Source organism: Mytilus trossulus, chromosome 10 (assembly GCF_036588685.1).
Source record: "Mytilus trossulus isolate FHL-02 chromosome 10, PNRI_Mtr1.1.1.hap1, whole genome shotgun sequence".
In the NCBI taxonomy this organism is placed as follows: Eukaryota; Metazoa; Mollusca; class Bivalvia; order Mytilida; family Mytilidae; genus Mytilus; species Mytilus trossulus.
In genome coordinates this window covers 50,732,518-50,756,563 of record NC_086382.1, presented here as the reverse complement: position 1 = coordinate 50,756,563, position 24,046 = coordinate 50,732,518, and the positions used below count along the sequence as shown (strand labels likewise).

Below are 24,046 nucleotides of genomic sequence, written 5' to 3'. Positions count from 1 at the left end.
CTAGGACGTTTTCTTCTTTAGCTAATTCTAGTAATTTAGCACTGTTTGAACTCCATGATCTCAAGTTGAATCCAGCTCCAGCCATCAAGCTTCTTGCTTCTTTGAAATACGTAAGTAAATCTTCCTCTTTGTTCATACTAGACAATATGTTATCAACGTAAATATCTCTTTCTAGAATTTTAGCTGTTTCAATGTTTCCGAATTGTTTCAAATGTTTCTGTATTGTGGCGTTGAGTATAAAGGGCGAAGACGTCGCTCCAAATAACACTGCTTTGAACCTATAAGTTTTCAGCTGACTTCCTGGATTTGTAGGGTCACTAAGCCATAAAAATCGGGTAACATCTCTATCTTCTTCGCTCAATCCAACATGTAAGAAAGCTTTCTCAATATCAGTACATGTAGCAAACTGGTTGGCTCTAAACTGTACTAGGAGTTTTGTCAAATCATTTAATTTTGGTGGTGTGTCCATAAGACAATCATTTAGACTTGGATGACTTGGTGATTGACGACAACTGCAGTCGTATACTATTCGTATAGGAGTTGTGCTAGATTCCTTGTGTATAGGGTGGTGTGGAATGTAATGAATTTTCCCGCCTTTTTGTTCATTTTCATCTACTGTCTCAACAAATCCTCTGCGTTCCTGTTCGGCGATTATATCTCCATACTTCTTTAGTAGTTTAGGATCTTGACTAAGTTTCTTAATAACGTTCTCTGTTCTTCTTCTTGTGACTGTATAGTTTGATGGTAGTTCGTCATGTTCCTGTTTCCATGGCAACTTTGCAAAGTATTTATTACCTCTGAGTTCAATCGAAGTGTCTTGATATGTTTCCAAAAAATCTGTATCGTCTTCGTCTGTTTCCTTTGAGTTAATACCAATCGATTCCAATCTCCAAAATGTTTCTATATCATGCTCTTCCGTTTTATGAGAAATAAGAATATTAAAAATGCTAGTACCCATCAATGAGTTATCCCTCTTGTCGCTTACTGGACCAGAAAGTAAAAAACCTAACTTTGACCTCACGGCGGTTGGACCATTTCCCCGTATGACTTCATCCTCTACTAAGTCCCAGTAGTAGTCAGCTCCGATCAATAACGATATTTCGAAAGACTCTTCCTGTGTTACCGGATGTGCTAACTTAAGTCCCCGTAAATAATTCAGTCCTCTGTTGATGTGGCGAATATTGTTCTGCAAAGGTACGGCAATCATTGATACAATTAGAACGTTTATCGGTATTTTCTGTCCTGCATCTGTTTCTACGAACACTGTCGATTTATCTAATTGTCTTACGTTTTTCTTTCTATCTCCAAATGATGATAACTGTAGAATTTCAGTTCCCTCTGACTGTAAATTAAGTTTTCTTGCTAAATCTTCGGTCACAAATGATCTCTGTGCTCCCTCGTCAAAAAGTATATGGGTGTCTCTACATGAGTGGTTTGACCATACGGGTGCTACTGCAGTTTTTAAAAGAACATTTGTACGTACCTCGACTGACGATGAGTATAAAATTGACGTGTCATCTTCCTTCTGATTCGTGTCATTTACCAAATGTACAGATGTCTGATTAGCCTGTCCATTGTTTCCATGAAAATTCATATGCTGTTGGCTGTAATTTGTATTTTGCACGCTTTGTCTACTTCTGTCATTATCGTAGTTCTTTTTGTTAAATTGGTGTACAGTACACAGACTTGTGTGATGTCTTTTGTTGCAATTTCGGCATAAGTGTTTTGACTTACATTCATGTATACGATGTGTTCCAAGGCAGTTGAAACACAATTTCTCCCGTTTTACAATGTCCATGCGTGCTGCTGGATCCGTTATGTTCGCGCAATGCGCTGGTGCGTGTACATCGTGGCAGAATACACAAGGTTTAGTGTCTAAATTCTGGCGTATATTTCTTGTATTTGGAGCTTGATTTTGACGGGGTTTTGTTGATTTAGTTCCGGTAAAGAAAGATGATGTACTTGGTAAATTGTCAGAAGTTTCAGTGTCTTGTCCCGCATCAATTATGTTAATTTCATTGCAAATACTTTTCCGGAGGTCTCGTAATGACCAGTTTTCTGTTCCATGTTCACGGGCAAGGTTTTTTTTTATTTCTCCTGGTAATTTTTTCAAAATAATTGGTACAAGTAATGTTCCATACGAGTCTTGTGACTGGCCCAACGATTCTAGCCCTCTGACGTAAGTTTCCATTTGATCATAGAATTGTCTCAAACTGACAAGATGGTTTCGTGGTGATGGAATTTCTAATAATGCTTGAATGTATGCTTGCGTGATTTTGTGTGTTTGTCCGAATCTCTCTTTCAATAAAATAATGGCGTCCGCATAGTTTGCATTGGTGAGCGCAAAACCAGCTATGGTGCGTAAAGCTTCATTTTGTAACTGCGCTTTGAGGTAATTAAATTTCTGGACATCGGTCAATGAAGGTTTTAAATGTATGGCCCATTCATACGAATCCCAGAAAGTTTGCCACTCTAATATATTCCCTGTGAATATTGGAAGTGAGAGTTTGAGTAAGTAGTGATTCTGACTGCTTGCGGATGTATACGGATTTAAATTAGTACTCACTGTGTTGCTAGCTTGAGAGAACGGATTTTGTGACGACTGCGTGCATGAGTTTTCTGTGAGGTTTGCTGAGACAAACGGTTGAGAGTCAACATTTAATATCTGGGATGAAGTTTCACTCTGACGTGTCTTTGGTGTGGTATGAGTATCTCTAACAAAATTTCTTATGTGTCTGATTTTGGTTTTTAACGTAATACAATACTCATCTGAATCTAGAATTTCACTTTCAATATCTTCTGCTTCCGCTAGCTGGAGTATCTGCTCGTTCAAATTGTTCAATATCTTTTGCTTCTGAAGAAGGTTTTCAAATGTTGCGGTCAACTCTTCTGGATCAAAATCTGTTTCTTGCTTCGCTGCATCTATTTTCCGAAAAAGTTTTGTAACAGCACTTCTGTTCCCGGATCTTATCGCTTTGAGCTTGCTTAAATCCATTGGTCACGGTACCATAAATGTGGAGGTTAAAAGTAGGATATTTTCGCTAATATAAACAAATACGTCTGTTCAGCCATAACTTTTAATAACAACTCAAAGAGCCCACGGCGACGTCACTGAAGTCGCCAACGTCGCCAATGGTAATGTACGAAAGATCTACAAACTTAGGAACGTCGTAATCCCGCGGTAATCTCGAACACATATGTCCATGTTTACATTTATGTGCAATCTTCTCCTCGTTGGTGTGTCTTTTTTAAATAAAAAGCCAAAGATTAAACAGTGTTATATTTTCTTCAATGGTATCAAATTAAATAAAACAGTCATGTTGGTGGTACGTCATATATCGATTGACGTCTTTACTGGACATCTCACGTCACAGATGTCGAGCTGTCATATTCTGGCACTCAAAATGCAACCTTGAAAACCAACTGGCAGCAAGAGGGTTGAGTTTGCCAATATTTGTCAATAAGTTAATTGTTAAACAATAGCTTCCAGTCAATTTTTTTTAATTTAAAATAATGTTGTTTCAGGGTAGAGAACAGATCAATTCAGACCAGCGACTTCGGCATCTACTAGATGTAAGTAATTGTGTAATAAATGATACTGAATGTTAAAAAAAATGCATATACAGAAATTTTACAAGAAGACAAAGTTTTTATTCTGTAAAAATGATAATTAAGACATTTATTGAAACTTTTGATATAGTGGAAGCTTATGTGCTTCTCTGCATAAGTTATCATTTGTAGTGAGAATTTGTATGATATTCACATGTATATTAGACACATGTCTAGAAAATAGTAGGCAAAATGGGCTTGTGTGGCAATAGTTTTACAGCTAATACATTAATGCTAGCAAGACAAATCTTTGTTTGGCTTGCTTGCTTTGCTTGAATCAATGTTTGCTCAAGCATGGCAATTAAGATAGGCGGGGCTTCAGCTTGTATACGTCATACTTAAATTTTATTGGACAGTTATTGAAGTTAAGGACACTAAATTTTAAACATCACAGGATGACAAATATAAAGCGCAATCGTAGAAATGGAAGCCAAAAAAATGTATTTGTTTTTTCTCGAAGATATGCATTTTCATCATCAAACTGAAAAGACTGTCGTCAAGTACTTTTAGAAAAGCAAAATAACTATTCGAACACACCTACTCTGATTTAGTGATTCATTACATAGGTATTTCATTTGACCCATATATTTCATCTTTTAGTACTGTGATTTTTTTATGTTATAAAGTCAACCTGTAGCTTTGTTATATAAAAATGATAGAATCTGAAGCGAGATGATGTATCAAATGTTCTTCCTTTGTGCGATTTTTAGACAAATTATTCATCTCAAACACACCCTTACATAAGAAGGTTCGCTCGATTTTCTCTTTTTGATACAATTGTTTTCAATTTTTCAATTTTTTTTCTTGAGTCACGTAATTGAAGGACAGACACGGAAATAAGTAAACTTATAGATTGATATGTTCTCCGTCTGTATTAATTAAAAAAAGGGAAGAATTTTGTTCACCCAACTTGATAGATAACCATGTCGTCGACATGATATCTAACTGTTCTACTTAACTTTGTAATAGATAAATTAAAAACTTATGCAAATGGTTGTTTTTTACAATAAAACACTCGTATTTGAGAAGAAAATTGTTATTTTATTTGTTTCTATTCACTTTTGAAAAAATTCTTATTAAAGTAGACATAACAGAAAGTACTTATCGCCTTCTCTATAAACAAAGAATGATCAGTTTGAAGGTTTACAAACAAAAATTAATCCAAAGTGCGCAATATTTAATAACAATAGACATAAAAAATAAAATAATTAAGTCATCCCCCCCTAATTAATTTATCCCTTTTATTAGAAAATCAAGTGCACCTTCTTTATTAGGGTGTGTTTGAGATGAATATTTTGTGTTGAAAACGTACAAAGAAAGAATATTTGATACATCATCTCGCTTCAAATTCTATCATTTTTATATAGCAAAGCTACAGGTTGACGTTATAAGATAAAAAAATCACAGTACTAAAAGATGAAATATATGGGTCAAATGAAATACTTATGTAATGAATTACTCGAAATCAGAGTAGGTGTGTTGGAATAGCTTTTTTTTTGTTATACTAAAAGTACTTGACGACAGTCTTTTCAGTTGGATGATAAAAAAATGCATATCTTCGAGAAAAAAACAAATACAATTTTTTGGCTTCCATTTCTACGATTGCGCTTTATATTTGTCATCTTGTGATGTTTTAAAATTTAGTGTGACTGTCCTTAACTTCAAACATAACTTCCAATAAAATTTAAGTATGATGTAGGGTGGAATCAGAAAAAATGAAGATTTTAACATATTGGGGCATATTGTTTGCCCCATTATATTTAGGAAAGTAAATTAAATGTCAAACCAACAAGTTCAATACCAGCTAACTTGCAGCCAAATTTCATTTAGATATCTTGTACCAGCCAAAAGTTTTATTAAAAAAACATGTCAAATTTGTCAGGAGTGTGACGCTTTTTGTGTGACAGGATTTTTTTAAAATAATTTACATGTTGAGTAAAAATTATTATGATGAATGCATGTATATGAAGATGGTTTATAATCATTCTTCAATACTAGGTTTTGTAGATTATAGATTGGTGTTATCATTGCACAAATATTATGTAAATAAATATACATTATAAAAAGGTATGTACCAAAAATTAATATTGGCAAAATTTGATAATTTCTAAATAAAAGTGTTATGGTTGTATTTTAAAGGAGTATTTGTGTGTAAAACTGGTAAGTATTTATTGTATACATGTATAAGCTATCCATAAAAGGCTATACAGACATCCTGAGGTGCATAATTCACATATTGGATTAACTTCTATACAAGCACCCAAAAATGTCAGGAGTGTGACAACTGTCTTTAAACATGTACCAAATTTATATAATGCTTTTCATCTTACATTGTTATTTATTTTTCAGAAGCACCTGTTTCATAGAGAAGAAAAACATGTATTGCAGCTGTGATAATCTATATGTTGAATCTACACACTTGATTTTTAGATGTCAGGAGTGTGACACCTTTTTTATACATTCAATGACATTGTTTAAATTTTAATTACATATTAAAAAAAATGATCCATTGTTACTTGGTGTCAAAATTTTGATAGAAGAAGGTTAGTAAATACAAAATTTAAACAATATATGTCATTGAATGTATAAAAAAAGTGTCACACTCCTGACATCTAAAAATCAAGTGTGTAGATTCAACATATAGATTATCACAGCTGCACTAAATGTTTTTCTTCTCTATGGAACAGGTGCTTCTGAAAAATAAATAACAATGTAAGATGAAAAGCATTATATAAATTTGACGGTTGTCACACTCCTGACATTTTTGGGTGCTTGTATAGAAGTTAATCCAATATGTGAATTATGCACCTCAGGATGTCTGTATAGCCTTTTATGGATAGCTTATACATGTATACAATAAATACTTACCAGTTTTACACACAAATACTCCTTTAAAATACAACCATAACACTTTAATTTAGAAATTATCAAATTTTGCCAATATTAATTTTTGGTACATACCTTTTTATAATGTATATTTATTTACATAATATTTGTGCAATGATAACACCAATCTATAATCTACAAAACCTAGTATTGAAGAATGATTATAAACCATCTTCATATACATGCATTCATCATAATAATTTTTACTCAACATGTAAATTATTTTAAAAAAATCCTGTCACACAAAAAGCGTCACACTCCTGACAAATTTGACATGTTTTTTTAATAAAACTTTTGGCTGGTACAAGATATCTAAATGAAATTTGGCTGCAAGTTAGCTGGTATTGAACTTGTTGGTTTGACATTTAATTTACTTTCCTAAATATAATGGGGCAAACAATATGCCCCAATATGTTAAAATCTTCATTTTTTCTGATTCCACCCTTATGTTGATTAAAAAAAAAAGAGAACATATTCTATGTATTCAATAATTTCATGAAATTTCGATAGAATTGCCTTCTGGTTTTTGATACTTTTCTTCCAACATGTGATAAATGCATTCATATTATATATTTTTTGATATAGATGATATGTGTCAAATATGTCAGGAGTGTGACAAAATCCCAGAAATGGATGCTTTTCTAAAAAGATGATTACTTTAAAAGTGTAGCCTATATTGGTATATTTTTTTTTGCTGATTGTTACCAAAAGTTTTGTCTTTAAAGGAAAGGTGTTTTTGTTAATATTCTTAAGTAATTTTTTTCTGTATTTAAACTTTTATAACCAGGTCATTCATAATCTGCCATACATAAAGTGCTAAAACAGGATTTTTTTCAAATTGATGGCGATAATGTATAGAGAATTTGGTATCCAAATGTTCCTTAATCAACCTGGCATTAATAGGAAATATGTTTATGCTTTTAATGTATTCTTAATTGATGTAAATCATGTGTATATGTTTAGTTGTATTTGTTCAAATTACTGATTTTGTTAGTTATTAAAAGTTAAAATTATTCTTAATGTCTTAATGCTTTGTCTGGACACTTAAGTTTCATAAAATAAATGATATGGTGAAGGTGGTGAGACAAATCCTGAACCCCAAAAAATATGTTTATTTTTGACCATGCTCGTCACACTTTTGCCTCATTTTTTCTGATTCCATTTATACAAGCTGAAGCCCCGCCTTTCTTAATTGCCATGCTTGAGCAAACATTGATACAAGCAAAGCAAGCAAGCCAAACAAAGATTTGTCTTGCTAGCATTAATGTATTAGCTGTAAATGGTTATCCCTGTGTTATGGTTAAAAAAAAATGAAGAATTTGGGATTATATGGAGTCATAACTACAACAAACTTACAATACTAGTCATGTTTCTCTTTTGGTGGTAAATTTAAGAAAATAGTATATAAGAAGATATATATATTGCAGCTACTTTCATGACTTTTATTTGATGAATATCTTTGCATTACAGAGATATGTAGAATGTACAACAGAATTAGGGGATTTGTATGAAGATAAAGATGGGTAAATATTCATAATTATAATATACATGGAGAGAGAGAGAGAGATGGATTTCTCTCATAATAAGATACATGGAGTACACTGTTTTAAGTTTAATTTGAGACTTGCTAGTCATGTTAACTGCTGATAACGAAAGATGATTATTTAGTAGATTCTAATTTATATTCAGCTGTTATGTTTAGTGTCCTTCAAAAATTTTGCATGTTAGGTAAACAGACTGTGACATTGCATTTTTTTTTTACAATTTGAAGAAAAAAAAACAATATCCTGATTGAATTAAAATAAAACCAACTTTTCTTCTTCTAAAAGTATAGGAAATGTAATGTGGTATGATTGCCAATGAGATAGCTATCCACCATAGTTAAAACAATAAAAGTGCTTTTAAACAGTCTTGTTTCATTATTTTGAGATAATAATTACATTAGATGTATGTTTCATTACAATACGTTATTCTGATTGGCTAACTGCGCATCACATGTTATTTCGTAAGCAATTGCATTAGACAATAACATTTTTTGTTCATGATGACACGAGGTCCCACAAAAAAGTGCACAGGTGAATTAATAAAACTTGATAAAAATCGTTTTTTCATGATCCTAGCTAAAAAAAATGTAATTATAAGTATTGAATGCTTCTTTTTGTAATTTTATAGAGTTGTAAAGGCGTTGACCATGCGTTCATTTTTAGTATGAAGCGCTTCCCCGCTTCATACAAAATGTACTTCAGTCAACGCTTTCACATCCCAATAAATTTACAAAAAGAAGCATTCAATTCTTAAAAAATAAAAAAAACTTTGCCTAATAGTGATTCTTCACATAAACAAAATTTGGTCACATCAAAAAAGTTTGCCTCAGTTTTGGAATGAGTTGGTTGAGTTGTAGACCAAGATAGTGTTGTTGTTGTTAACATAGCTTCCTAAGGTACAGTAAATTGTTTATTTGTTCTCTTTTTAGAATGAGAAAAGAAGAAGTACAGTCTTTATCAGGACCAAATGAGTTTTCTGAATTCTACACTAGACTTAAGCAGTTAAGAGAATTCCATAAAAGACATCCAAATGAAGTATGAAAATGCTACATACATGTATATGTGTTAACAAAAAAATATCTGCTATACTTGTGAATTCTATCTCATTTAGACACACTCAATTAATCCTAAAACCAAGGAATTCATATAAATACTGTTGATTGATACCATTTCTTTGGGTTGAGGAAATGATTTTATTTTTGGTGGATAATGTAAATTCAAAAATTATTTTGTGCATTTATTATTGTGATTTTGTCATTTTTAAAGGCAGTGCTTTAAGGCCTGACTTTTAAGTCATGAGGTTCATCTTTTCATACGCAATCTATGCTGGGGGTCTTTTGGCCAGAAATAGATCCGGAAATGTTCGAATTTCTCCTCTTCTTTTTATGGTATGATATGGTTTTTGTTTCTTTCATTTACATTGGGGACTAAAGAAACAATCAGTGTGTATTGTTCGTTTTATAGAACTTGTAATTAGTGTGTAGTTTGCATTATAAGCAGTCAACCTGACTACAAACTATCATTATTTGTATATTCCGTGTGGAAAGAGGTCGGGTCAATTTCAAGTGTTATCTGACATCTAAAGATTCTTTAATTAGTTCAGACGTTGATATAACAATGAAAAGTCGACTGAACATGATTAATATTGCATCTTCTATAATTCAAAGCGGAATTCGGTTATGAACGAGAAACCGTAAAGCGTTTTCAATTTCGGGATTAGTTATGTATGTTGTCTACGTATTATCCTGGTTCCCGGTACTACGTTCTGGTTATTAGCTATTTGATATTTTTGATGTGTAACATTACAATCGGGTACCAGCCAATCTACGTGTGTATGTGTACATGATTTCCCGCCAAAATGACCGACTTAAAAAATAGTCCATAAACGTTTCGTATAATGATATGCAAATTCATAATTAATTGTAACTTTTTTTTATCTTTGTATAATTAATATAACAAAATGGATTCCACAAAATTGAAAATAGCATTATTTTACGAGGATTTCTCATATTTTTTTCACTTCCGGGCGCTGTAATACGTATGTTTTGAAGAAGCTCGAAGAATTTGACAAAGTGAATTGAGAAGGAAACGGATAGATATACATCCTTGCTATCAGGTAAAACAATTTTAATGTTCAGAACAAACACATTTACTTCACACAAATAGTACAGGCTTAAGCTTTTTATTGTCTAGCTTATACACGACTGTAGTCAAGTGTTTAAACGACAGCGGTGACCTACAAGGTACGGGTCATACTAGGTCAAGTCTAAATATGTAAACATATCCACGTGCTACTAGGTAGAACGCATCGTAATGCAATATCTACATTTTTTTCCTCCTTTATACATCGTTTAACCAGATATATTTCTCCTTTTTACATCGTTTAACCAGATTTATTTCTCTTTCAAATACACTTAAACACGGCTTGTGTGTACGTATCTTTTCTAGAGTTTTCTTGTCCTTATTAAAGATCATTTGTTGATGTTTAAATATTTTTGAACGACTGAACACAGGAGTGAATGAATGCAACAATTACATATACTGAAGACTTGGGCTGTACAATGCCGGATAGTGTACGTATATCATACTGATAATTATTCTAACAGTAATTATGTTAATTTAGGATGTAATGTCTAATGATAGGAATTCATGAGCTATGCCTCAGGCTTTCTGAAAAAATATCAATGACAATGTAAACAGGAACAAAACATTGACACGAATGATGCTCTCTTCTATGTTATATAGTTATTTAGGTATATGTGTTGCACAAGTTTCAATTAAACTTAAGTTATAAAACTTTTTTTCAGGGCACAAACCCACTTTAAAGAGACTTTTCTACTGCCACACCCATCCTATTTTCATGCACCATTTGCAAGCAAGAGACTAAATGGTTTGCAAAATTAAAAATCAGGACGGTTTCCAATTAAAACAAAAGAACTAAACTGAATATTGTAGGAGAAATCTAGAGGAAAGTTTTGATTTGTGAAATTGGTTTTCCTGAAAAGTCATTCATCCTAGCCTGCAGAAAGGAACTATAACTGTCCACCACCAACTGACGAGCTAATGTTGAGCTTTACATATGGAATTACTCAAATACCATCAATGTCTATGTTTTCAGCACAGATTTCACAATTTATGACACAGCTGTGCTTTTTTTAAAGAGTTGTATACTAAATTTTATTTTTTTATCAATAAATATATATTATATTAATTGTGTCATCTAAGAACTTATATTTTGCCAAAAGATGCATACTAGTGAATGAAAGTGGTGCAGTTCATTTTGCTTTGGTATATAGAATTGAATTACAATTGTTCATGTTATTGGAATGCATATAAAAATAAGGAGATGTGGTACAATGTATATGATATTTAGTGAGTTTATCAAGCAAAAGTGAATAAGAAATAGGTATAAGCAGTTACAGGTACTACTGTACAATCTCAAACAATGAGAAAAACTCATACCGTAAAGAGAATTTCATATTTACAAGTAAGTTTTGTTTTTGCGTTGAATAATTTTCTTCTATTGTTTTAATTGCAAATATGGAAAGTGGTTAAAATGCTAATGAGACAGCTGTTATGGCCACAGAGCCTTTATTGAAAACTTCTTTTTCATTCATACCGGTAGATTTTGCCTGGAGTTAGAAAAATATCTGCCAACTTTTAAAAATGCACATGGGGGTTTTACGTGAAAGATGGTTCATATAGTCATACAAAACCTTCAAGGGGGCCTTCAAATGGAAGCAGGACAAGTCGCCCCACTGGCTAATTGCCCCACTTTTTAAAAAAACACCTCAAACTGATTTATCAAATCGCCCCACATGTGAAATTGGTTAAATCATGTTTAATATTACTCCTGCCAACTCGCCCCACATGTGAAATTGGTTAAATCATGTTAAATCAGGGTTCTCGCTAAGGATTTTTGAAGGCGAGTCCAGGGACTCGTCATTTTTGGCCACGGTGAGTCATGGTAACTGTGTTCAGTTTATACAAAATATTTCAATATTGATGTATTTGTGGACTCGTCATTTTTGAAAATGGTGAGTCCAGACTGATTTTGATGAGTCCAGGACTCATGGACTCGCCTTAGCGAGAACCCTGTTTAATATTACTCCTGCCAACTCGCCCTACTTATAAAAAAACACAGTTCACAAGTGGGGCGATTTGGTAATCCAGGTTGGGGCAGGTTTTTTTAAAGTGGGGCGAGTTAGTGAAAAAGTGGGTCTATTTGCTAATGGGGCGATTGTCATGGATTCCCTTCAAATATATTCTAATGTGGTTTTTGGCTTCTTCTTGCATTAACAAGCTTATAGCCATTGTTGAATTAATTGTTTTCTTTAAATAGTCGACAAAATTGCTCTTACAAAATTTCCATTTGGGAGCCTCGAGCTCGATGGGGGAAATACTCTGCAAATACTAACAGTTGGCAGGTATGGTCATCAAAAAAGTTGACATGTTACTATGTACATTTACCATTTTGTTACTTGATGTTCTTGCTATACACACAGTACAGAGACTAGTCAATCTTTGTGAACTATTTTTTATGGGAGTCATAGAATATGCGTATACAATCAATAATTAAAAATAGTCTATTTATATTGAAAAGGAAAAGTTCTTATATGTCTAAAGAAGAGGGACGAAAGACACCAAAGGGACAGTCAAACTCATAAATTTAAAGCAAACTGACAAGGCCATGGCTAAAAATGCATTTCATGGCGAGGCACAGAAAATATACTGTAAACAGTAGACTATAGATATAGGTGAACTAGGTACAAAAGAACTCTAAATCTTAAATTCTACAAACCACCTCTGTTCTATGGAAGATAATGATATAAATGGACTAGAAATACACACAACCTGTAATTAACTGCCTTTACAGCGCTTTCGCGCTTTGATTTATAAAATGCGATTTGAATTTTTACGATTTTGAGAAAAATCCTGTTGAATTCATATAAAATATTTCAAATTGTAAGTTTAAATTATTGCGGTCACAACTCTGTCACATTTATCGCAATAATAAAACGCAATAATAAACATGATAAACGCCTATAAAAATTATGAACTTTATTAAACATTTACATTAGTTGTTCATCTATACCCTTAAAATCAACAAAAAAACCGTATCTAATGAATAATGAACTCACAGTAGTATGAAATTAACGCATTTGAGTGAACCTTAAAAAACAACTATGTAGGGATTGACATTAGTTTAATCAATTTTTTCCCAATCCCTTAAGTGATTTTAGAGTGTGTTATTTGTAAATGGTAGAATGTCATTTAATGATCATGTAAAATATTTCCTTTGTAAGCTTTTTTCCTTAGTTTATTTATCTTAGAAATAGTGATAAATACCCCAGAAAGAAAACATAGAGTAGCTATTCATCCTGCTTATAAATTCCTATTTTCGTTAAATAAAAATAACAACCACAGAATCTATCGGTGTTCTTTCCATTCAGAAGTACATAATGTTATTACTCTTTACATGAAATTACAAAATGAATTACATCGTGTATTTTTTAGATAACTGTTCCAATGTCAGTTGAATTTGATGAAATATCAAAACAGAGAGAGAATCCATCAGAGGAAGCACAGAGTAAGTATACGTACATACTGAACTAATCATTACCCCTCTCCCACATGGGACAGAGTATATATTTTTACATCTTATTATTCTTACCATTATCCTACCATGAGTTCATAGTATGAATATTTGTCATGTTTGTAAAGAAGAAAGTTAACATCAGTACATGTACTGAAAATTCTTATGTATCCAATTTTGTTAACACTAAGAAGATAACTGTATTGTATTTTAAGCTCCAACGGCATCAATTAGTGATTTAATAGTCACAAATTAAGTTTACTGGCGATGTGTAAGTGGAGCCAGTAAATAGATATTTGCTATTCAATCACCAACTCATGCGGTCGGAGCTTAAAATACAGTATCCTTATCTCCATTCTAATGAAACTAACAGAAAACTACGTCAAATCATACATTTAAAATCCGTCATATATTGTTTGCGCTTGTACATACTTTTCATGAGATTAGGTGACGTTATCCAATCAAAATGAATGTACCAAACAATGTTACATAGAATCACTGGTTGAGAAATGGTGAGATGTTAACTTTATTAGACAAGAACTCATTGAGAAAAGCAAATGAAGCATTGGTGAATGATGTTTTTTTTTAAATTCATGAATAAATAAAAAAAAGTTCACAAAATTTTTATAAAGAAACATGAAAACATACAACTAAACAACAGAACCTATTCACAGCACATAGCGTTACAATTTACAGCAGTTGAGAGTTAAATATATTTATTTCATATCTAAATCATATTTGTTGTTTTAACAGATATTGTAGAATTCACAGATGAAGAAGGCTATGGAAAATACCTAGATCTACATGAATGTTATGAAAAGTTCATCAATCTGAAGGGAATAGAGGTAAAACTTATGATGGAATATACAACTGTGAAACTCATTTCATCTCACGGATTCATGGATAGACAATTATTAACTTTGCCATACCAATACAGTTTATAGATCTTTTAGGCCACACTAGCATATTGTACAACCAGATAATCATAAGTTCATTCTATAGTTTAAGATGGTTTCTATATATATTATAGGGTATTTTTCTTCTTTTTTCTATGACTCAGATTTATTTTACTGCAATGAAATGTAGGATTCATATCATACAACTGTCAAATTCAAAGGAATACTTTTTTTACCCTTTTTCGTATGCAACAAGTTATTCTTTGTTATAAAAGAAATAAATGCCTTGTTCATTTTTATGGAAGCATGTTCATATTGACTTCAAAAGTGGTGTTTGTTTTTTCTCAACATATCACACAGCAGATAGGAGTTTTAAGAGTAGAGACTGATAGGGTCTGTGTCAAAATAAAGTGTCTGGTAAAGGTATCAAGTCATCCTGCTGACTATAGCTTAGGAATAAGCATGTTAAAAATCTGACTCTGCTTGTCAGTTTAGTACAAAGCTAGGTTCATACTCATAAAACATTAACATATTCCTGTCCTGATATGGGTGTAATATTTGCCACTGGACTTTAAACACCAATCCACAGTCATCATCTTCTGGTCAAAGTTGTTTGAAAAAAATATTTTATAGTTAAATGTTTTTTTCTTTTTTTCATCAGAAAATGGATTACTTGACATTCTTGTCAACTTTTGATCAGCTGTTTGATGTACCTAAAGACAGAAAGAATGCTGCATATAAAGAGTAAGAAACAGATGATAAGTTGCATTTGAAACTGCATTTGAAACATTTGTTGTGATATTACTATACAAATTATATAGCTATAACTACCTTTTGTATGACACCATTTAGCTTCTACAGTTGGAGTTGTTTAATATTTTAAAACAAATACTGAGAATTTTATGGCTACAAAATCATATATCCTCAAAGACAAAATTTTGCCTTAATCCACGAAATATTGGTAGCCATGAAAATAAATGTATACTGTAATTTTTTCATAAGAACTTGTTGATATATATTTCCTGCTATTTTTATCTAAAAATGAATGATAATAATGATTAGAAAACAAGGTTTATTAGCATATTGGTTCATGGAAATGGATAGAATATATACAAGCTGAAAAATAATTCATATGTATTTGTATAAATATTTTATTTATAGGTACTTGTTGAGTTTATTGGAATACTTAGAAGATTACACACACAGAGTTAAACCTTTACTGGATTTGAATGATGTATGTATAGCAAAATAATCTACAAAAGTTTCAACTGGTGTCATACTAAATTGTTTTTGATATTTTATATGCAGAGTTTGTTATTTTTGTTAAAACTCATTCATTGGAACTTAACAAGGTTTATAAATGTAATCTTTACCAAGGATTTTTAAGAAATTACTATTAAAAGGAATAAAACTTGTTAAATGTACAATATTTGATTTAAATTGTCTGAAGTTTTTTGTTGAACAACAAAAATTGTTTGAAGTTATTTGTTAAACAAAATATCCTTTTTAAAAAGTGTTGGAATTGATGAAAATGATTTTTTATCTAAATAAAATATGTGTACTTTTTTGTGCAAAAAAAGTGGTTGAATAAAACTGTTATGTAAACCTGAAGTTTTATACCATTATTTTGTAGGAAATGGAAACTGTAAAACAAGATTTTGACTTGCAATGGATTGAAGGTTCTTTCCTGGGATGGCCAGTGAGTACAGTTTGACAATACTAGTGAAGTGAAAATCTCATTTTTTCAATTAGATATTAGATAAATTCCTCTTAAGCTTTTTTTTATAATATAACTAGTCTATAGATCTTTGCTTAGAAGTCAGTTTGTGTTGTCTTGAAAATTATTCCACAGGTTATAGATAAATGATAATTAGATTCTTCTCAACAATATACTTATTTAGTAGATTGTCATACTACAGTCAAATATAGAAATGTAAAAATGAAGAAAAACTGAAATATAAATAAGACAAAGGTTAATCGAACACAAAGAAGATCTTCATTCAGAAATATTTAGTTTCAGATAAAACTTGTACATCCTTGTTTCATTTCTTAGTTTATTTCAAGTGCATGTCATTTGTTTAATTCCAGAAAGAGGCTACAGGTGCATTGGCACATACAGGAGCTCATCTTGATTTATCTGCTTTCTCCTCATGGGAGGTATGTAACAATATATTGAAAATTTAAATCAAGGGGGAACTTTTGTTCTAGATCTCTTTAATGTAGTTGAATGTCAAGGTAAAAATGGTAGAAAAACACCATCTAAAAAAAGAAAAGGCTGTTCTCTATCCCCTGAAAGTTGCGTTTCAACATAACTGATTAAGTGCTATAATAGAAAGACTATTAACATGACTATTTTATGTAAGAAAAACGATCAAGCAAAATAGTTAACTCCAAGGAAAATTCAAAAAGGTTAAAGTCTATAAAATCGGACAAAACCAAATGCTGGAATAAAAATGATATCAATAGGCTATTTGCCAATTCCCGTAATTGACCCTGTAATTAGAGATGTCTAAAAAAAGTTGTCTCCCTTATGAGGGACATTGTAATTTTTATTAACAATGGAGAGCAAGAAGAAAGAGCAGATCTATCTGAGCGTAATGTGAGTAATTTATAAGGTTTTCAAGTTACACATGCCTGATAAACCTGTCCCCTTGTCTGGGAAACAGCTCACTGGGCCACAAAGACTTTACTCTGATATCATTGATTGGGCCTCAAACATTGACTCCATGATGCATCTGGTTGAAATCTTAGTTATAACATAGGCTTATAAATGTAGGTTATGTAGGTATTTCCATGTTGGTATGTTTTGGTGTGATTTATTTTCTGATATTTAATTGTAAAGTAGCACTAGCTAGAACCCCCAGTTTCAACTGTGCTTGGATTGACTGGTTAGTGATCCATATGCATAAACACAAAACACACACCATGCAGTTATGTTACAAGAAGCTAGCTAGCATACTACAGAGGGTGTCTAAGGACCAGAAGGTGCATATACTACAGATGAAAGCAGTGCATATTAAAGGCAGATAGCCATATAAAGTTCATGCATAAAAAAATATGTTCAAAAGTGTATATTTGTGCAGTGTTAATTATACAAACAACAAAACAAAATGAAAAAGAATGCAGAAAGTGATCTTTTAATAACACTAGTTTGTTGTTTAAACTTAATACTATTGACTTCAAAAATTATTTTTCGTGAAAAATTAGTTAAACCACCGAAACATCACTTTCAATTCATCATGCTTTGCATTGGCTAAAGTCAATTTTGTCCAGTATGGAACCAGTCTACGATTGACAAAGGAAAGTAGTTTGCTTGAAAAGTGTGTGATAAGTTAAGAAGCAAAATGGTTTAGGTTTTGTAAATGTCCATTACAAAAGAGGGACGAAAGATACCAAAGGGACAGTCAAACTCATAAATCTAAAACAAACTGACAACGTCATGGCTCAAAATGAAAAAGACAAACAGACAAACAATAGTACACTTGACACAACATAGAAAACCAAAGAATAAACAAAAACACGAACCCCACAATTCTACAAATTAGTGGAAGAGATTATTTCATCAGCTGAGGATTTCTGGATATAATACTTTATTTAGAGCTTGGGTGGGAAGCACTTCTATTAGAATTAGATGGATGATTTATATCTGAAACAGGCGATAGTTATTCAGATTATTGGAATTTGGTTTTAAAAGATGGTCAAAATAGTAGCTTCAATTATTGCGGAGAAATAAATGCAAAATTTTAGAACATTAGAAAAAGTTAAAATTGCTAGTTAATTTTCAATATTTTTACAAAATCAAGTTGCTTTATTTTTCACATCTATAAATAAGTAAATAAGTTTCCTCAGTGTGGTAAATCCTGTTAATTTGTTTTTGTGTATCTGTATTTTCTTTTAGGAATTGGCATCACTTGGTTTGGACAGATTGAAGAGTGCTTTAATGGCTCTGGGACTGAAATGTGGAGGGTAGGTTTATATTATATAGTGCTATCATATTTTATATTGTATTAATATACAGTGAAAATAAAGATATCTATTACAGTAGTCTTTTAACTTGAAAATGGTTTCTGGCAGAGATTTTTATGAAGCAACTCTCTTTCAAGTTGTTATTTAGAATTGATAGTAAAATGATAAGATGTTCAAGTAAACAATTCAGAGATGTTACTTGATGCAATGTGTTTTGACAGAGCAATATTTATTCCAGTAACATCAGATAATATGCTCAAATGTGGATGGTTCTGGTTGTGATATTAACCTGTTAAATATAGTAAATCTCTTATTTTAACCATCTACATATTTTGCTTGGCATGAAGGTTTAATCTGAATTTTAAAACTCATTGACAGAAAAAAAGCACAACATATTGTCTATCTTATTTGTGTGCAAATCAATCATACAGTTTTACAAGACACTACTACATCATACCCGTAGCCAGGGGGATTTGGACGAACACCCCCCCCCCCCCCCCCCCCTTGAAAACAAATAAGCACTGTTAAAGTCAATGTTCTGTTCGAATTGTGACTGTTAAAGTCAAGTCTGTGAGTCCAAAAAAAAACCTTTGGAAATTCCTGGCTACCGGCCTATACATATATCTACTCTTATTACATAATTTCATTTATATGTTTCATCATTTATTTACTTCAATAATTTTTCTCTTAAATTCAAGAAAATCAAATTATTTCATATGTCTTTCTTTCCGTCAAAAGTCCAGTTTTGAAAATTTCCCTGAGGTATATGTATATAAAAATTAACTTAAACTGATGTCACAGTTCAAGTACATGTATACTCTATAGATTAAAAATATGTTATAGTATTTCCTGGAGCAATCAAAGTTGTAGAAAATTATAATCCTTGAATAAAATGTTGAAACCTACAAACTATTTTATTGAATATCAGAACTTTAGAAGAAAGAGCTATGAGATTGTTCAGTACCAAAGGAAAGAAACTAGAAGATTTAGATCCAGCCATGTTTACAAAATCAAAGCCTGGCAGAGCTGGAAAGAGCAAGTTAGTCCTTTCACAATTAACATTAAGTTAATTGATTATTTCTCAGTTGTAAAAAGGCTCTATCAGATTGAATTGCAAGTCCTGTTTGACATTTGTTATTTTTTTACCAGTGATATGGTCTCCAAATTAGCTTACAGTTTTGAAAGGACTTTTTTGTGTTTTGAGTAGCAATGTTCTATAATCTTTGATAGGTCCCTTGATAGCATGAAAAATTCATCCTAATAGTCTATCTAACTAGTAATATATTTATTGAAAACAAATATGTTTCATGTATTAAGAAGTCTTCCTTTTAAATGTTAATTTTCAGTCAATTGTTTTAAGCTGTTTATAAATTTGAAAACAAAAATTGTTTTTGAAATAGCAGATATGTCCTCTATTTTAAGATAATTCTAATTATACAATCATATTATAAGTGTGATTAAAAAAATTGACCATGTTATGCATTTGTTTACTGTTTTTATAATGGTCAGTTGTGCTACATTGTAATGGACAAAAGTAGTAGTCATTAATCAAATTATTGATAATGTATTTCTGCAGAGATACTGAAAGACAGAAAGAAATTGCCAATTTAGAGGCTCAGGTGTATAGATTTGCTGAAGTCTTGTCAGAACAGAGAGCATCAACCCGAGACAATGTCCAACGTAAACAGGCCAGGACAGGCGAGGAAAGAGAGGATTCTGATGACGAACATTTTGAAGGAGATGATGATGATGACGATGATGATGATATCCCATACAATCCTAAAAATCTCCCTCTTGGCTGGGATGGAAAGGTAAGATAGAATTTAATGTTTGTTTATTACATTTGATAGAGATTTTACACATTTGCAAAGGTCAATGACATGTCACCTATTTTAAAGATTTATGAAACTGTATGGGTATATAAGAATTCAACAATCCTATGCCATTTATTGACATTATGGTAAAGTATAACACACTCTTTTTATGTCCCATTAATGGGCATTATGTTTTCTGGTCTATCCCTCTCTAGTCTGTCCGTTCGTTCTTTTGTTTGTCTGTGCCTCCGTTCATTTGTCTGTTTTTTCCCGCTTCAGGTAAAAGTTTTTGGTCAAGGTCGCTTTTGATGAAGTTGAAATCCAGTGAACTAGAAACTTAGTTCTATGAACACATTCTTGTTTCCTTTTAAACACCCTTCATTAATCCATAAAAGGATTTTTAAAAATGAGGTTACTTTTCCCATTTCAGTTCTATCCTTTATACATAGGTTAAAGTATATAAAAAACATGTGTATTTTATTTCGTTTGAAATAGGGTTTTTCCCGTTTGCTATTTGTAGTTAATATTTACAGTTGGGAACTAGTATAACTAGTTCGGATACTGGTTTTGTAACAGTATGTACTATTTATAAGTTTGATGTTAGGTGCAGGAGGCACAAGAAAAGTTTTGGCGGTTTTTATGGGTGGAGTTTAAAGGTACTATATAAAGTTTGGGATTTAAATGTATAAGTATCGAAGGTGCTCACAGTTACGTCGGATTGAAGTTGGTCACATAGGTATATGTGCAGTTGCTGCTATGTTTATTGTACGTACAGGCGTTGGAGGCATTAGCCAGGGGAAAAGAAACGATGGGAAAGAGGAACAATGTTATATGTCATGTGTTTATATAATGTTTCGATTGAAGAAATATGTACAATTAAGTAAAATAAAATATTGTATCACAAGAGAAAATAAGATGTTACTGTGAGCAACTAATCCTATATCTGTGTTTGTCTTGTTTATAACCTATTGAATTAGATATTAAATGCTTTAAATTCAGACGAGCAGGGCGAGGGAGAATTTAATGGTGGTGAATATTGCATATAATATGTTATGTATTTTTCAGCCTATACCTTACTGGTTGTATAAGTTACATGGTCTGAATATCAGTTATACATGCGAGATCTGTGGAAACTTTACATACAAAGGACCAAAAGCATTCCAGAGACATTTTGCAGTAAGTTGATATCCCTCTAGTTTTTGTCTTACATTTTTTTTTTATCTAAGATCAAGTAAGCTTATACAGCAAAATTCATAAAAAAAAGAAAAAGTTTAGTAAAAAATATTTTTTTCACCGACTGCACTTTGATATTTATTTTACACTATAGAAGCATTTATAAAAGGTACACAACATATTCAAATAACCATGATAACTGGTATGGTTTTCTTAAAGTTGCATGGTTTGCTTCAACATCTTAGCTTTGTCTACAATTTTTCAATGAAATTACACACAATTACTAACATTGTTTTAATAGGCAATATCATGTTATTAGTTTTGATACCTTCCTTGTTTAAGGTATAATGTATTCTTCCTATTTTACAGGAATGGAGACATGCCCATGGAATGAGATGTCTACAGATACCTAACACAGCACATTTTGCTAATGTAACATTGATAGAAGATGCACTTGCTTGTAAGGATTTATTTCTTCATTTAATTATGATTGAGTTTTGGTTTTTCTATGCCTCATTTATAGGATGTAAAGACAACATTTTGTATACCCATTTTTATGCCCCATTTCTGGGCTTTATGTTTTCTGGTCTGTGCATCCGTTCATATGTTCATCCGTCTGTTTGTACCGCTTCAGGTTAAAGTTTTTGATTGAGGTAACTTTTAATGAAATTGAAATCCAATCAACTTGAAACTTAGTGCACATGTTCCCTATGATATGGTCTTTCTAATTTTAATACCAAATTTGAGTTTTTACTCAATTTTTACGGTCCACTGAACATAGAAAATGATAGTGTGGATGGGACATCTGTGTACTTGGGACTCCGTTGTATTCATACTGAATGCAAATTACACCACAAATATCAATCATTTGATAAAGTCATTAAATTGTAATTTGAGTATTATTTTAGGTGGTATTTTGGTGAATTGCATTTCTTTTGCTTTTGTATTAACACTTCCTTGACCTTTCATTTTTTTGCCTTTGAGCTTTCCTGATGAAGGTTAATCCAGAAATGTGCGTTGGAAGCATTAAATTTATATTGTCATTTTTATTGATTAACTATTGATATAAATTTAAGAAGATATTGGGGTATTAGTATTTGTACAATAAGACAGCCACCCAACAACACAAAAGACATTTAGAGGATGACCTGTGGTTTATTATAATTAAACCATCCACTGTGTAAAGTAGTAGTCAATAAATTTAACATAAATTGGCAAAGTTCAGTTTTAAAATCCAATTCTTGTGTATGTTTTAGTATGGTCAAAGATAAAGTCAACAAAAGAGTCAGACAGATGGAGACCAGAAACAGAGGTACTGTATTATGTACAAATAATTTAATTTTGGATGTAAGGCGTCTTCTGATTGGCTGACGTTATTTTGTTATGCGCCCATAGACATAATTTAGTCATGTGACTGTGACGCATCAACGTTTTTTCAAGGTTTTCTACGGTTTAAAAGGGAATTTAGAATTAAATTATAAGAAATGACTGTAATATTTTTTAAGTTATTTCTTCATAGACAGAAAAAATATTACAGTCATTCCTTAAATATAATGTAGATTTATTACTATTTGTACAGGTGAAGGAAGAATTCAAATGTTCAACAAATAACTATTTTTTTATAAGGTTGTATGCAGACTTGGCAACAACACAAATCAAATATCCAAGAATAAAATATGATATCCTCAATTAATTAAAATTGATACCAACGAAATTAGATGAATTCATTTATAGCAGCATAAATTAAACATGACAGTGGTTCAACAGTTTTGTGGGTAATTTATCTCCCCCTTCTGTTTCAATCAGTGTACTAACTAAGGGTAATTAGAAAAATGTATGTAGATAAATTTTATGCTGTGTATTTAAAGCAGACAATGTGGAAATGAAATGACAACTACCTTCTGTTTTAACATAAAAGTTTGATTATATTTTTACAGGAAGAATATGAAGACAGTTCTGGTAATGTGTTTAACAAGAAGACTTACGAGTTGTTGAAGAGGCAGGGAGTGTTATAACTGACTTGTGTTTTTATCAGATCATATTCACTGTAAAGTAACTGTATCAAAACACATTATTGTATCATGTCATCTGAATTTCATCAATAAAATTGGAGATCATATATAGTGAGAATAATTTAGAATGGAAATGGAAAGAGACAACAACCTGACCATAAAACAGACAACAGCAGAAGGTCACCAAGATGTTCTTATGCAAAATGCTGATTGTTTGTTGGTGTTTTAATGCTTTTTAAAGCACTACTTGCTATATTGTGAAGGTCAATTTTGATTGTTGATTGTAAGAGGAAGCAGGGGTGTTGGGAGATGAACTTTTTAGACCAATCTGTTACTAAGGCCCCTAACATTTCCATCTCTATAAAGAAAGTGTATTAGATCATAACCTTACACATTTGTTTGTCGGTCTTTTTCATTTTAACAGATATTCCTTGGTAATATTTACAGTGATTATACTAAATTGGTTTTGGAGAATATTGGTATGAAAAGGTGTTGTTTTTCTGTTGTAAAATGGAATGGAGGTTAGAATAAGATTAATGGCCAATATGTC

At 31.7% G+C, this 24,046-nt stretch overlaps 1 protein-coding gene across 1 annotated transcript in view; it reads left to right on the top strand.

Annotated features, from left to right (window-relative positions):
• The window catches only part of LOC134687569 (splicing factor 3A subunit 3-like), a 29,849-nt gene extending 6,251 nt beyond the window's left edge, over positions 1-23,598 (top strand). Inside the window, exons 2-17 of the mRNA XM_063547967.1 lie at positions 3,526-3,573; positions 7,966-8,018; positions 8,969-9,074; positions 13,557-13,629; positions 14,389-14,480; positions 15,193-15,275; positions 15,693-15,765; positions 16,165-16,230; positions 16,620-16,688; positions 18,430-18,497; positions 19,426-19,536; positions 20,074-20,308; positions 21,377-21,487; positions 21,854-21,944; positions 22,741-22,796; positions 23,422-23,598. Of these exons, the coding sequence (XP_063404037.1) occupies positions 3,526-3,573; positions 7,966-8,018; positions 8,969-9,074; positions 13,557-13,629; positions 14,389-14,480; positions 15,193-15,275; positions 15,693-15,765; positions 16,165-16,230; positions 16,620-16,688; positions 18,430-18,497; positions 19,426-19,536; positions 20,074-20,308; positions 21,377-21,487; positions 21,854-21,944; positions 22,741-22,796; positions 23,422-23,499 (1,413 nt within the window). The 3' untranslated portion in view covers positions 23,500-23,598. The remainder of the gene's footprint in view (positions 1-3,525; positions 3,574-7,965; positions 8,019-8,968; positions 9,075-13,556; positions 13,630-14,388; positions 14,481-15,192; positions 15,276-15,692; positions 15,766-16,164; positions 16,231-16,619; positions 16,689-18,429; positions 18,498-19,425; positions 19,537-20,073; positions 20,309-21,376; positions 21,488-21,853; positions 21,945-22,740; positions 22,797-23,421) is intronic.
• Positions 23,599-24,046: the final 448 nt, after the last annotated feature.